The sequence below is a fragment of the Oncorhynchus clarkii genome, chromosome 13 (genome assembly GCF_045791955.1).
Source record: "Oncorhynchus clarkii lewisi isolate Uvic-CL-2024 chromosome 13, UVic_Ocla_1.0, whole genome shotgun sequence".
Lineage (NCBI taxonomy): Eukaryota > Metazoa > Chordata > Actinopteri > Salmoniformes > Salmonidae > Oncorhynchus > Oncorhynchus clarkii.
The window spans coordinates 62,594,609-62,609,273 of record NC_092159.1 but is presented as its reverse complement, the minus strand read 5'-3'; the positions used below and the strand labels follow the sequence as shown (position 1 = coordinate 62,609,273).

The 14,665-nt window shown below is 45.4% G+C and overlaps 1 protein-coding gene across 2 annotated transcripts in view; it reads right to left on the bottom strand.

Annotated features, from left to right (window-relative positions):
- The window catches only part of LOC139365215 (epsin-3-like), a 51,382-nt gene extending 38,052 nt beyond the window's left edge, over positions 1 to 13,330 (bottom strand). For both annotated transcript variants that reach the window (XM_071102705.1, XM_071102706.1), the window contains exons 1-6: positions 13,005 to 13,330; positions 4,967 to 5,320; positions 2,914 to 3,072; positions 2,502 to 2,585; positions 2,200 to 2,313; positions 1,337 to 1,514 (exon numbers count right to left, since the gene is read on the bottom strand). In XM_071102705.1, coding sequence (XP_070958806.1) covers positions 1,337 to 1,514; positions 2,200 to 2,313; positions 2,502 to 2,585; positions 2,914 to 3,072; positions 4,967 to 5,035 — 604 coding nt within the window. In that variant the 5' untranslated portion in view covers positions 5,036 to 5,320; positions 13,005 to 13,330. The remainder of the gene's footprint in view (positions 1 to 1,336; positions 1,515 to 2,199; positions 2,314 to 2,501; positions 2,586 to 2,913; positions 3,073 to 4,966; positions 5,321 to 13,004) is intronic.
- Positions 13,331 to 14,665: the final 1,335 nt, after the last annotated feature.

Genomic DNA, 14,665 nt, shown 5'->3' with positions numbered 1-14,665 from the left:
CACACATATAGAGTACCAGTCAAAAGTTTACACACCTACTCATTCAAGGGTTTTTCTTTATTTTTTACTATTTTCTACATTGTAGAATAATAGTGAAGACATTGAAACTATGAAAATAGTGTAGTAGTAGTAGTAGTAACCAAAACAGTGTTAAACAAATCAAAATATATTTTAAATATATATTATTCAAAGTAGCCACCCTTTTCCTTGATGACAGCTTTGCACACTCTTGGCATTCTCTCAACCAGCTTCACCTGGAATGTTTTTCCAACAGTCTTGAAGGAGTTCCCACACATGCTTTTATATATATATATATATATATATATATATATATATATATATATATATATATCAAGACTGTTGGAAAAACATTCCAGGTGAAGCTGGTTGAGAGAATGTATATATATATATATATATATAAACTGGGTGGTTCGAGCCCTGAATGCTGATTGGCTGAAAGGCGTGGTATATCAGACCGTATATCACGGGTATGACAAAACATTTATTTTGACTGCTCTAATCACGTTGGTAACCAGTTTATAATCGCAATAAGGCACCACCGGGGTTTGTGATATATGGCCAATATACCACGACCAAGGGCTGTACCAGTCACTCCACGTTGCGTCGTACATAAGAACCCGACATTGGCCATATAACACAGCTCCTCAGGCCTTATTGCTTAAATATACAGTACCAGTCAAAAGTCTGGACACGTATCAGTTAAAAATAGAATGTCATCATGTTTTGGTCACAAAGAAAAAAAACTCTTGCCTTGTTAGTTGGCTACAGCTGGTTGTACCATTTCACCATACCCTGTAATCACTAGTTATTACTTCTAAACAAAATACCTTTTAGGGTGGACCCTTGTTGTTTGGTTTACTGTTTGAACAGTTGCTGAGATAATATTTTGGTTATCAATGCAAAATAAGCTACTTTGATGAATAGCCTATATACTGTATAGATGTCAGATCTAGGTACCAAGCTACAACACTGCCTCCACGGCTGTGGAAGGAATGATATGGCACGTCTCAATTTTAAGGAAGTTAAAAAAGTATGTCGGATGCCAGAGAGTACTTACAAGGAGCCGCCCCTTTTGTGACGAGAAACGACATGGCAACTCCGTAGACCGAGTAGTAAGCTTTAGGAGAACTAGGTTAAGTTTAGGAAAGGGGTTAGCTGAAATGAAAAAGAAAAAATTGTCCCTGACCCGACTCAAACTTATCGAGCCACGACCTGGCCCGACCTCAGAACAGCCTTTGTTTCCAATAGCGCGATTGCGTGTGTGTGTGTGTGTGTGTGTGTGTTTGCATATTCCCAGTTGCATGGTACTACTCACAATTGAAAGAGGAATGGGACTCCCTGGACCGGCTGAAGTCATCCCCGTAGAGAGCAGTCATGCTGGGCTGGCTGGTACGGCGGCCTGGGTAGGGTGGAGGTAGAGAACTAGAGCCCATCCCTGACCCTGCAGCTGCTCCAGCCATCCTCTCCTTGGTCTTCAGGGCCAGGGTCCTCTCCTAGACAAATAGATAGCTAGGTATTTACATAATGAGGATAGGGATTTTATTCATCATCGAGGGGACAATACCAGGACGGTTTCCTGGACACAGATTACACCTGGACCTGGACTAAAAAGCCAGATCAATGGAGAAGTCCAGGACCAGACATAATGTGTCTGATGTCAAACAGAAGTCCAGGACCAGACATAATGTGTCTGATGTCAAACAGAAGTCCAGGACCAGACATAATGTGTCTGATGTCAAACAGAAGTCCAGGACCAGACATAATGTGTCTGATGTCTAACAGAAGTCCAGGACCAGACATAATGTGTCTGATGTCAAACAGAAGTCCAGGACCAGACATAATGTGTCTGATGTCCAGGACCAGACATAATGTGTCTGATGTCAAACAGAAGTCCAGGACCAGACATAATGTGTCTGATGTCAAACAGAAGTCCAGGACCAGACATAATGTGTCTGATGTCAAACAGAAGTCCAGGACCAGACATAATGTGTCTGATGTCAAACAGAAGTCCAGGACCAGACATAATGTGTCTGATGTCAAACAGAAGTCCAGGACCAGACATAATGTATCTGATGTCTAACAGAAGTCCAGGACCAGACATAATGTGTCTGGGAAAACAGAAGCAGACACACATTCTGTACAAAACCAAACCAACAGAATACAGGTACCATGTCATACCTGTTTCAGCCTCTCCTCATCCCTCATCAGGGCCACCAGCTGCTTGGCCTTCTCCCTAACATTCACCCCCTGGTCCCTGCCATCCCTGTCTGTGAACTGGAAGTCCCGTAGGGTCTACAGAGGAGGAGGAGGAGGAGGAGGAGGAGGAAGAGGAAGAGAAGGAAGTATACTTTATTATACTTTCTTTGCAGATAGTTTTTTTGGTTTCAACCCCCTGAGAAAGAAGCCATTCAGAAGCCAGCTCAGTGCACTCACTCAGACATTTATCCCGACAGACTCGGGATTCAAACCGTCAACCTAACCTGTATGGTGTAGACGTTCTCCCTGCACTGCTGCGCCACACGTTCCGAGCCCGTTTTGATCAGGTAGTCGAGTAGAGTCAGGGCCTAGCAATAAAATAACAATCCACTTCACTTACACACCAACACATTTCAAAACAGACACCGCACACACATCTAACAGTAGATAGAAAGACAAGGCAAAGCATTAAACAATAAAAACAGAATATGATGATAAAAATGCATATGAACAGGATATTTAAAGAATGAAAGGAAAACTAACAATTGTTTGTTAGTAAATATCAGAGAAAACAATTCGTTTCCAGGTGAATGTTGTTTGTTAGTAAATATCATAGAAAACAATTAGTTTCCAGGTGAATGTTGTTTGTTAGTAAATATCAGAGAGAAAACAATTAGTTTCCAGGTGAATGTTGACCTTGTAGACGTGTCTCCAGTTCTTCCCGCTGTCGTTGAGGCGTTTCCAGATCATACCCATGACCTCAGTGAACGCCACCACGTTGAAGGTCAGGTCAGCGATCTCTGACATCAGAGAGGAGGGGGGGCCCCACGGGTCGTTGGAGGTCGCCTCGCGGACCTTAATATAATAATGAATACATATTTAGGCCGGGATTCAATCCCATCTCATTTCGTCAGCGATGCGCCATTTAAAAAGTCATTTCCGAATGAGCCGACATACAGCGTGAATGAGGTCTCCGAAACGTTCCCTTTAAAATCACCAACAGAGCACGATCGGTTTGAATCCCAGCCCAAGAAAAATTATAAACTACAATATATATAAGAATGATTTATGATGGCTCTTTTCTCAGACCCAAAGAAGCTTTACAATATTGACAGTTGAAGTCGAAAGTTTACATACACTTATGTTGGAGTCGTTAAAACTTGTTTTTCAACCACTCCACATATTTCTTGTTAACAAACTATAGTTTTGGCAAGTCAGTTACGACATCTACTATGTGCATGACACAAGTAATTTTTTCCAACAATTGTTTACAGACAGATTATTTCACTTATAATTCACTGTATCACAATTCCAGTGGGTCAGAAGTTTACACACACTAAGTTGACTGTGCCTTTAAACAGCTTGGAAAATTCCAGAAAATGATGTCATGGCTTTAGAAGCTTTTGATAGGCTAATTGACATCATTTGAGTCAATTGGAGGTGTACCTGTGGATGTATGTCAAGGCCTACCTTCAAACTCAGTGCCTCTCTGCTTGACATCATGGGGAAATCAAAAGAAATCCACCAATACCTCAAATGTCCAAACGATTTCCAAACGCCTGAAGGTACCATGTTCATCTATACAAACAATAGTACGCAAGAATAAACACCATGGGACCACGCAGCCGTCATACTACTCAGGAAGGAGATGCGTTCTGTCTCCTAGAGATTAACGTACTTTGGTGTGAAAAGTGCAAATCAATCCCAGAACAGCAAAGGACCTTGTGAAGATGCTGGAGGAAACTGGTACAAAAGTATCTATATCCACAGTAAAACGAGTCCTATATCGACATAACCTGAAAGGCCGCTCAGCAAGGAAGAAGCCACTGCTCCAAAACCGCCATTAAAAAAAACAGACTACAGTTTGCAACTGCACATGGGGACAAAGATCGTACTTTTTGGAGAAATGTTCTCTGGTCTGATGAAACAAAAATGGAACTGTTTGGCCATAATGACCATCTTATGTTTGGAGGAAAGGGGGGAGGCTTGCAAGCCGAAGAACACCATCCCTACCGTGAAGCACGGGGGTGGCAGCATCATGTTGTGGGGGTGATTTGCTGCAGGAGGGACTGGTGCACTTCACATACTAGATGACATCATGAGGACGGAAAATGATGTGGATATATTGAAGCAACATCTCAAGACATCAGTCAGGAAGTTAAAGCTTGATCGCAAATGGGTCTTCCAACAATGACCCCAAGCATACATCCAAAGCTGTGGCAAAATGGCTTAAGGACAACAAAGTCAAGGTATTGGAGTGGCCATCACAAAGCCCTGACCTCAATCCTAATTTGTGCGAGTAGTGTGTGCGAGCAAGGAGGCCTACAAACCTGACTCAGTTACACCAGCTCTGTCAGGAGGAATGGGCCAAAATTCACCCAACTCATTGTGGGAAGCTTGTGGAAGGCTACCCGAAACGTTTGACCCAGGTTAAACTATTTAAAGTCAATGCTACCAAATACTAATTGAGCGTATGTATGTAAACTTCTGACCTAATGGGAATGTGATGAAAGAAATAAAACTTGAAATACATCATTCTCTCTACTATTATTCTGACATTTCACATTCTTAAAATAAAGTGGTGATCCTAACTGACATGAGACATGGAATTTTTACTAGGATTAAATGTCAGGAATTGTGAAAAACTGAGTTTAAATGTATTTGGCTCAGGTGTATGTAAACTTCCGACTTCAACTTTGGGTAACAATACAAATGTTAAATAACAACAACAAGAGGCACAACAACAAACCTTGATCTCTGCCTCTGAGTATTGGTTGACCATGTTCTTCACCTGGCGGCGGAGAGATGATGTCTGCATGGTGATTGGTCAGTGTTTCACAGGTGTTAAGAAGTGGGCAATGGAATCATACAGTGGGCCCGCCCACTAGTTTTCTTCTCACAGGTAGAGTTAAGGAGGGGGGAGTCTTTAACTGGGATGGAGGAGGGAGCTAGGGGGGAGGAGGTCAGTAGAGTTAAGGAGGGGGGAGTCATTAACTGGGATGGAGGAGGGAGGTAGGGGGGAGGAGGTCAGTAGAGTTAAGATGGGGGAGGAGATGAGATGTGGTCCTCTAGATGAGTTCAGTGACGCCCAGAGTGTGTGTTCCTGGTCAGGAAGAGAACATCACAGTTAGACTGACATACAGATGCACACTGTAATATCAGTGACCAGTAGACCAGGGAAAGTGTCCCTAATACACCCTATTCCCTATATAGTGCACTACTTTAGACCAGGACCCATAGGGTAGTAGTGGTGCACTAAGTAGTGTACTAGGGAATAGGGTGCCTTTTGGGACAAGAGAGAAAGAGACATGGTGGGACCTGACCACACACAGAGAGAGCTGACTATAGACCATCTACCATCCCTCTCTGTCCAGTCAGCCATTTCAGAATCATGAAGGACAAAAGGACGTTTTTTTTTTTTTTTTACAGGAATACAAATATTAGTTTTGAGGAGGGGGACTTAACCGTGAGGACACAGCCCTTTGTAGCGCACTACTTTTGACCAGAGCCTATAAGGGGACATATAGGGGATAGGGTGCATTTTGGGACTTATCCCTATATAATAAAATCCTACACACTGCCATTGTCAGTATCACTTGCTTGTCAAGCTCACAGCCTTCGTCAAAGCTTTTGCTTTCAGTTTGAGGGTATGGGGAATAGGGTGCCATTTGGGATGAGCCCTAACTGATTATTTTTAGTCTATAGTCACAGGCATTTTCTTATTTGAAAGTTTTGTTATCGCAACAGACAGGGAGGAGCACCGCCCCCCTGCTTGTTTTTCTGACAGGATTCCATCATCACCATGGCAGCAGAGCAGAAAAGTGGCTTGGCCACTATAGGTGAGAGTTACTGAACAGCTACGGACAAACCTGTTCCACTACTGTAATAAGAAACGGCTGTGGATGTACCTGTTCCACTACTGTAATAAGAAACGGCTGTGGATGTACCTGTTCCACTACTGTAATAAGAAACGGCTGTGGATGTACCTGTTCCACTACTGTAATAAGAAACGGCTGTGGATGTACCTGTTCCACTACTGTAATAAGAAACGGCTGTGGATGTACCTGTTCCACTACTGTAATAAGAAACGGCTGTGGATGTACCTGTTCCACTACTGTAATAAGAAACGGCTGTAGATGTACCTGTTCCACTACTGTAATAAGAAGGTTCAGGGCCCACCTGTCTGCACACTCTACCACATACCTGTCCCAGACCTGACCAAGATCCTTATAGGACACACACTCTACCACATACCTGTCCCAGACCTGACCAAGATCCTTATAGGACACACACTCTACCACATACCTGTCCCAGACCTGACCAAGATCCTTATAGGACACAAACCTTGTCAACTTGTAATCATACATGTTGGAGAAATTAATTGACTACTTTCCTATTACAAGATTGTTTCATCCCAGCAGCACCCCACGAAAAGTGATGTGACTAACTACATCCACTCTGGTAAAAAGTGATGTGACTAACTACATCCACTCTGGTGAAAAGTGATGTGACTAACTACATCCACTCTGGTAAAAAGTGATGTGACTAACTACATCCACTCTGGTAAAAAGTGATGTGACTAACTACATCCACTCTGGTAAAAAGTGATGTGACTAACTACATCCACTCTGGTAAAAAGTGATGTGACTAACTACATCCACTCTGGTAAAAAGTGATGTGACTAACTACATCCACTCTGGTAAAAAGTGATGTGACTAACTACATCCACTCTGGTAAAAAGTGATGTGACTAACTACATCCACTCTGGTAAAAAGTGATGTGACTAACTACATCCACTCTGGTAAAAAGTGATGTGACTAACTACATCCACTCTGGTAAAAAGTGATGTGACTAACTACATCCACTCTGGTGAAAAAGTGATGCGACTAACTACATCCACTCTGGTGAAAAAGTGGTGCGACTAACTACATCCACTCTGGTGAAAAAGTGATGTGACTAACTACATCCACTCTGGTAAAAAGTGATGTGACTAACTACATCCACTCTGGTAAAAAGTGATGTGACTAACTACATCCACTCTGGTGAATAAGTGATGCGACTAACTACATCCACTCTGGTGAAAAAGTGATGTGACTAACTACATCCACTCTGGTGAAAAAGTGATGCACTCTCTTCTGTGTCCAGTCTTTTAGAAGAAACAACGGGTATAGAATAGTAGTACAACAACAGAACAGCCCAGATCTGGACGACAACAAACTACTTCATGTTGCCAGCATGCTGCCAGGGCCCTGAGTCAGCCAAAACACCACCATCACACCAGTGGGCCCCGAGTCAGCCAAAACACCACCATCACACCAGTGGGCCCCGAGTCAGCCAAAACACCACCATCACACCAGTGGGCCCCGAGTCAGCCAAAACACCACCATCACACCAGTGGGCCCCGAGTCAGCCAAAACACCACCATCACACCAGTGGGCCCTGAGTCAGCCAAAACACCACCATCACACCAGTGGGCCCTGAGTCAGCCAAAACACCACCATCACGCCAGTGGGCCCTGAGTCAGCCAAAACACCACCATCACGCCAGTGGGCCCCGAGTCAGCCAAAACGCCACCATCACGCCAGTGGGCCCTGAGTCAGCCAAAGCACCACCATCACGCCAGTGGGCCCTGAGTCAGCCAAAACACCACCATCACGCCAGTGGGCCCTGAGTCAGCCAAAACACCACCATCACACCAGTGGGCCCCGAGTCAGCCAAAACACCACCATCACGCCAGTGGGCCCTGAGTCAGCCAAAACACCACCATCACGCCAGTGGGCCCTGAGTCAGCCAAAACACCACCATCACGCCAGTGGGCCCTGAGTCAGCCAAAACACCACCATCACGCCAGTGGGCCCTGAGTCAGCCAAAACACCACCATCACGCCAGTGGGCCGGCCCCGAGTCAGCCAAAACACCACCATCACACCAGTGGGCCCTGAGTCAGCCAAAACACCACCATCACACCAGTGGGCCCCGAGTCAGCCAAAACACCACCATCACGCCAGTGGGCCCTGAGTCAGCCAAAACACCACCATCACGCCAGTGGGCCCTGAGTCAGCCAAAACACCACCATCACGCCAGTGGGCCGGCCCTGAGTCAGCCAAAACACCACCATCACGCCAGTGGGCCGGCCCTGAGTCAGCCAAAACACCACCATCACACCAGTGGGCCGGCCCTGAGTCAGCCAAAACACCACCATCACACCAGTGGGCCCTGAGTCAGCCAAAACACCACCATCACACCAGTGGGCCGGCCCTGAGTCAGCCAAAACACCACCATCACACCAGTGGGCCCTGAGTCAGCCAAAACACCACCATCACACCAGTGGGCCGGCCCTGAGTCAGCCAAAACACCACCATCACACCAGTGGGCCCTGAGTCAGCCAAAACACCACCATCACACCAGTGGGCCGGCCCTGAGTCAGCCAAAACACCACCATCACACCAGTGGGCCCTGAGTCAGCCAAAACACCACCATCACACCAGTGGGCCGGCCCTGAGTCAGCCAAAACACCACCATCACACCAGTGGGCCCTGAGTCAGCCAAAACACCACCATCACACCAGTGGGCCGGCCCTGAGTCAGCCAAAACACCACCATCACACCAGTAACTTTCCTCTCATAATTCAGCCGTACCTATTAAACAAAGGGTTTAGAGCAAGCAGATCCTCTAACTCAGTCAGACGTTGACCTGGTCGTACGTCTCCATGTCTGAAACTTCTAGAGGCTTTTAGGATTCAAGGCAGGTTCATAAGTGAATGGTATATACTATATATACAAAAGTATGTGGACAACCCTTAAAATTAGTGGATTCGGTCATAACATCCACACCCGTTGCTGACAGGTGTATAAAATTGAGCACACAGCCATGCAATCTCCATAGACAAACAGCCCGGCCCATACCAAAGAGCTCAGTGACTCTTCAGTTGCCATCCTATGACACCATTACCTTTCCAACAAGTCAGTTTGTCAAATTTCTACCTCGCTAGAGCTGCCCCGGTCAACTGTAAGTGCTGTTATTGTGAAGTGGAAATGTTTAGGAGCAACAACAGCTCAGCTCCGAAGTGGTAGACCACACAAGCTGTGTGCTGAAGCACGTAGCGCGTAAAAATTGTCTGTCGTCGGTTGCAACACTCACTACCAAGTTCCAAACTGCCTCTGGAAGCAACGTCAGCACAAGAACTGTCAGGAGCTTCATGAAATGGGTTTCCATGGCCGGGCAGCCGCACACAAGCTTAAGATCACCATGCGCAATGCCAAGCGTCTGCTGGAGTGGTGTAAAGCTCGCTGCCATTGGACTCTGGAGCAGTGGAAACGCGTTCCCTGAATCACTCTTCACCATCTGGCAGTCCGACAGACGAATCTGAGTTTGGCTGATGCCAGGAGAGCGCTACCTGCCCTAATGCATAGTTCCAACAGTAAGAAGGAATAATGGTCTGGGGCTGTTTTTCATGGTTCGGACCCTTTAGTTCCAGTGAGGGGAAATCTTCTAGCTACAGCATAAAATAACATTCTAGACAATTCTCTGCTTCAAACTTTGTGGCAACAGTTTGGGGAAGGCACATTTCCTGTTTCAGCATGACAATGTCCCCATGCACAAAGTGAGGTCCATGCAGAAACCAGGCTTAATCGCCCAACATCAATGCCTGACCCCACTAATGCTCTTGTGGCTGAATGGAAGCAAGTCCCCGCAGACATGTTCCATCATCTAGTGGAAAGTCTTCCCAGAAAAGTTGAGGCTGTTATAGCAACAAAGTGGGGAACAACTCCATATTAATGCCCGTGATTTTAGAATGAGATGTTGGACGAGCAGGTGTCCATATACTGTTGGTCGTGTAGTGTAAATGGTGTGTGTTAGAAGCAGTGCTATTGACTTGTATCGAGCCCTCTTGAATGTATCGATCCAGCTGAAGCCCTCTTGAATGTATCGATCCTGCTCAGATCCCAGGTCCCAGATCTGTTGTCTCCAATAGCCTGGTCCCAGATCTGTTGTCTCCTTCTATAGCCTGGTCCCAGATCTGTCGTCTCCTTCTATTGCCTGGTCCCAGGTCTGTTGTCTCCTTCTATTGCCTGGTCCCAGATCTGTTTTCTCCTTCTATTGCCTGGTCCCAGCTGCACCACTCAGGCTAGGTCCTAGCTGCACCACTCAGGCTAGGTCCTAGCTGCACCACTCAGGCTAGGTCCTAGCTGCACCACTCAGGCTAGGTCCTAGCTACACCACTCAGGCTAGGTCCTAGCTGCACCACTCAGGCTAGGTCCTAGCTGCACCACTCAGGCTAGGTCCTAGCTGCACCACTCAGGCTAGGTCTTAGCTGCACCACTCAGACTAGGTCCTAGCTGCACCACTCAGGCTAGGTCCTAGCTGCACCACTCAGGCTAGGTCCTAGCTGCAGCACTCAGGCTAGGTCCTAGCTGCACCACACAGGCTAGGTCCTAGCTGCACCACACAGGCTAGGTCCTAGCTGCACCACACAGGCTAGGTCCTAGTTGCAGCACTCAGGCTAGGTCCTAGCTGCAGCACTCAGGCTAGGTCCTAGCTGCAGCACTCAGGCTAGGTCCTAGCTGCAGAACTCAGGCTAGGTCCTATCTGCACCACACAGGCTAGGTGCTAGCTGCACCACACAGGCTAGGTCCTAGCTGCACCACACAGGCTAGGTCCTAGCTGCAGCACTCAGGCTAGGTCCTAGCTGCAGCACACAGGCTAGGTCCTAGCTGCAGCACTCAGGCTAGGTCCTATCTGCAGCACTCAGGCTAGGTCCTAGCTGCAGCACTCAGGCTTACTAGGCCTCTGTTGTCTATCTAAATTAGGAATGGGTTCTATTTCCTTTCTCTTTCCTCATACCATCCATAATGCAGGCTTGAGGATAGAACTACACTACTGTGTACCTTACAGCCTATCCACCGTGACATGCCTACACCATACCATCTCCTTCTCTCATTCAGTCAGTGGGTCCAAAATAAACCGTGGGCACAGGGCAGCTCTCTCACACACACACACACACACACACACACACACACACACACACACACACACACACACACCAAAACACCAACACACACACACACACACACACACACACACACACACACACCAAAACACCAACACACACACACACACACACACACACACACACACACACACACCAAAACACCAACACACACACACACACACACACACACACACACACACACACACCAAAACACCAACACACACACACACACACAAACACACACACACACACACACACACACACACACACCAAAACACCAACACACCAACACAAACTTCATATATCCCCTTAGACAAACAGGGCTGGTCTGACAAAACAACACTCCACTCCGACCCAAAACACAAACTCATCAAAACAAAACCAATATAAGAGGATACTTAAAGGGGCAATCCGTAGTTGAAACAATAACAAAGCACAGTCCTCGTCACTGTTTCTGTAAAAACCTGAGGGACGGGGCTGGTGAAATTTAACCAATCTCATATTCATAGACAGAGCTATGGATGCAAGTGTAGACAACACTGGTGGGTTGGGACCTGTACAACCCTCGGTTGGACACAGGTAGACCTACGTGAGTTTAATTTAACCAATCTCATATTCATAGACAGAGCTATGGAGGACTGACCATCCATGATACAAATTATAGTTTTAACAGTGTTTGTTTACATTTACTTTATTTGCAAACAATGGAGAGTAAAACCAGTTTATATTTAGGGTTCTGATGGGGCACCACAGTTGAACTAAGCTCCTGAGGAATGTATAAGTTATATTCTTCAATAATCAATGAGTACATATTATTCATTTCTAAGTCTGATGTAGCGACTGCAGATTTCCCCTTTAGTATCTGTCGTCTCTAAGAGGAGATAATGGTTCCCGTATACAACTGAGAGACCATGACCTAGCCCTTGATTAAACATAACTCCAACCCTGCATGAGCACAAGTACAGTACAAGTTATAAATGATGTATGACTGAGCATGACGTGTTATAGGCCTATTCTATGATGTAGGTTCAAAGGCCTACAAGTGTAGACAGCACTGGTGGGTTGGGACCTGTAAATCCCCTGGGTTGGACACGGGTAGACCTACGTGAGTTTATGTAGCATAATGCTGGACAGGTAGACCTACGTGAGACTGTGTAATGCAGGTGGAATCATGGTTTCATTTGAATGTTTAAAACCTTAGAAAGAGGCCCACAAATCATTTCTGACAATAGTCCATCTCTGGATTGATTTCAGAATTGGCTCCGTCGTAAATAATCTTCAGAGTCCTTGCTGAAGTTTGTTACATTGTAACGAATGAGTAGGCGATCCGCCACATGCCTACAATAGCCTTCATTACTTAACATCATAGGTGTGTCATATTTAAGCAATCGGGGATAGTTTTCTTGTTCATGTTCTGCTATCATTACTGTTGACAAGTGTCTGCCCAACCTAACACCTGGGTCTACCGTTTTACAAGTTTGTAGCTATATCCTAGATGAATTGCCCTGTCCAAGGTATCAGTTTCGCCCTCCGAGTTTAGGTATATAAACTGGGGCAATGAACCCACATCATGCAGCACATTGCGTCAGATAGGACAGAGCAGGGCCCGGTTTCCCAAAACAGTAGTGCAGAACAGAGCAGCGAGCCCAACCAGGCAGGCACAGAGCACAACAGTGACTCAGCTATCGGTGCTAACAGTTACGTACTAAACCGAACAAATGAACCGCTCAAACAAACCGAAAATCACGTCTACCAAACCACTGGGCGGTTTCCCGAAACCCCTTTCCTCCCCTTACCTCTTGCATCGCGCATCATTGGCGTCCCAACTTCGGGAACCTTTCAAAATAAATACCTCCTCTCCTCAACATGTTTCCGAGCTCCTGTTTCGAATGAAACAGAAATCGTTGAAAAGGGCACTAAAAGCCACAAACGAAAAAATGATCTCCTGAGCAGTTCAGGATTATGTCCGGAAGAAATGTTCCGAATATTATTGTTTTCGGTGCAGGTGTCTTTGAAATTCTATCTGGTGTCCGGTAAAAAAAGTTTATTGTGTGTGCATAAGGCTGAACACACAAACACATGAGCGCGGTGCTCGCAGATGGCAAAGAAACCCCCTGAGCACACACAGTAAAAATGGAACGACAAGAGGGAGAGAGAGGTAGAATAGGGAGGGGTGCGTTGTGCCTGCGGAGTCAGGCTTTAACCCGTTGTATCCCGGGTGGTAAGCAACTTCAACTTCTCAATCCAATTTATTTTTCAATTTAAGGGGCTTTATTGGCATGGGAAACATATGTTTACATTGCCAAAGCAAGTAAATAGATAAACAAAAGTGAAATAACAAGAATACATTTACAGGGTACATTACACTCACAAATGTTCCAAAAGAATAAAGACATCGCTCTCTCCTTCTCTCTCGCTCTCTCTATTCTCTCCAGTCAGAGGCCGAATGACCTGTCAATGACAAGTGTGTTGTGGGGACACTTTCACAGACAGGGTGTCAGACACAGCTCTTGGTCTGTTTGGGGAGTGCTTTAACATATGGTCCTTCATTTCTCATCATACAGATATATACTGGTGTGTTACTGCAATGTTTATTGGCAGGTGAGATTTATATGGAGAGTCAGTATCTATGACACATTATAGAGAGATAGATGGAGTCAGTATCTATGACAGATTATTGACAGATTATAGAGGGATAGATGGAGAGTCAGTATCTATGACAGATTATAGAGAGATAGATGGAGTGTCAGGATCTATGACAGATTATAGAGAGATAGATGGAGAGTCAGTATCTATGACAGATTATTGACAGATTATAGAGGGATAGATGGAGAGTCAGTATCTATGACAGATTATAGAGAGATAGATGGAGAGTCAGTATCTATGACAGATTATAGAGAGATAGATGGAGAGTCAGTATCTATGACAGATTATAGAGGGATAGATGTAGTGTCAGGATCTATGACAGATTATAGAGAGATAGATGGCGAGTCAGGATCTATGACAGATTATAGAGAGATAGATGGCGAGTCAGGATCTATGACAGATTATAGAGAGATAGATGGAGAGTCAGGATCTATGACAGATTATAGAGAGATAGATGGCGAGTCAGGATCTATGACAGATTATAGAGAGATAGATGGAGAGTCAGTATCTATGACAGATTATAGAGCGATAGATGGAGAGTCAGTATCTATGACAGATTATAGAGAGATAGATGGCGAGTCAGGATCTATGACAGATTATAGAGAGATAGATGGAGAGTCAGTATCTATGACAGATTATAGAGAGATAGATGGAGAGTCAGGATCTATGACAGATTATAGAGAGATAGATGGCGAGTCAGGAACTATGACAGATTATAGAGGGATAGACAGAGAGTCAGGATCTATGACAGATTATTGACAGATTATAGAGAGATAGATGGAGAGTCAGGATCTATGACAGATTATAGAGA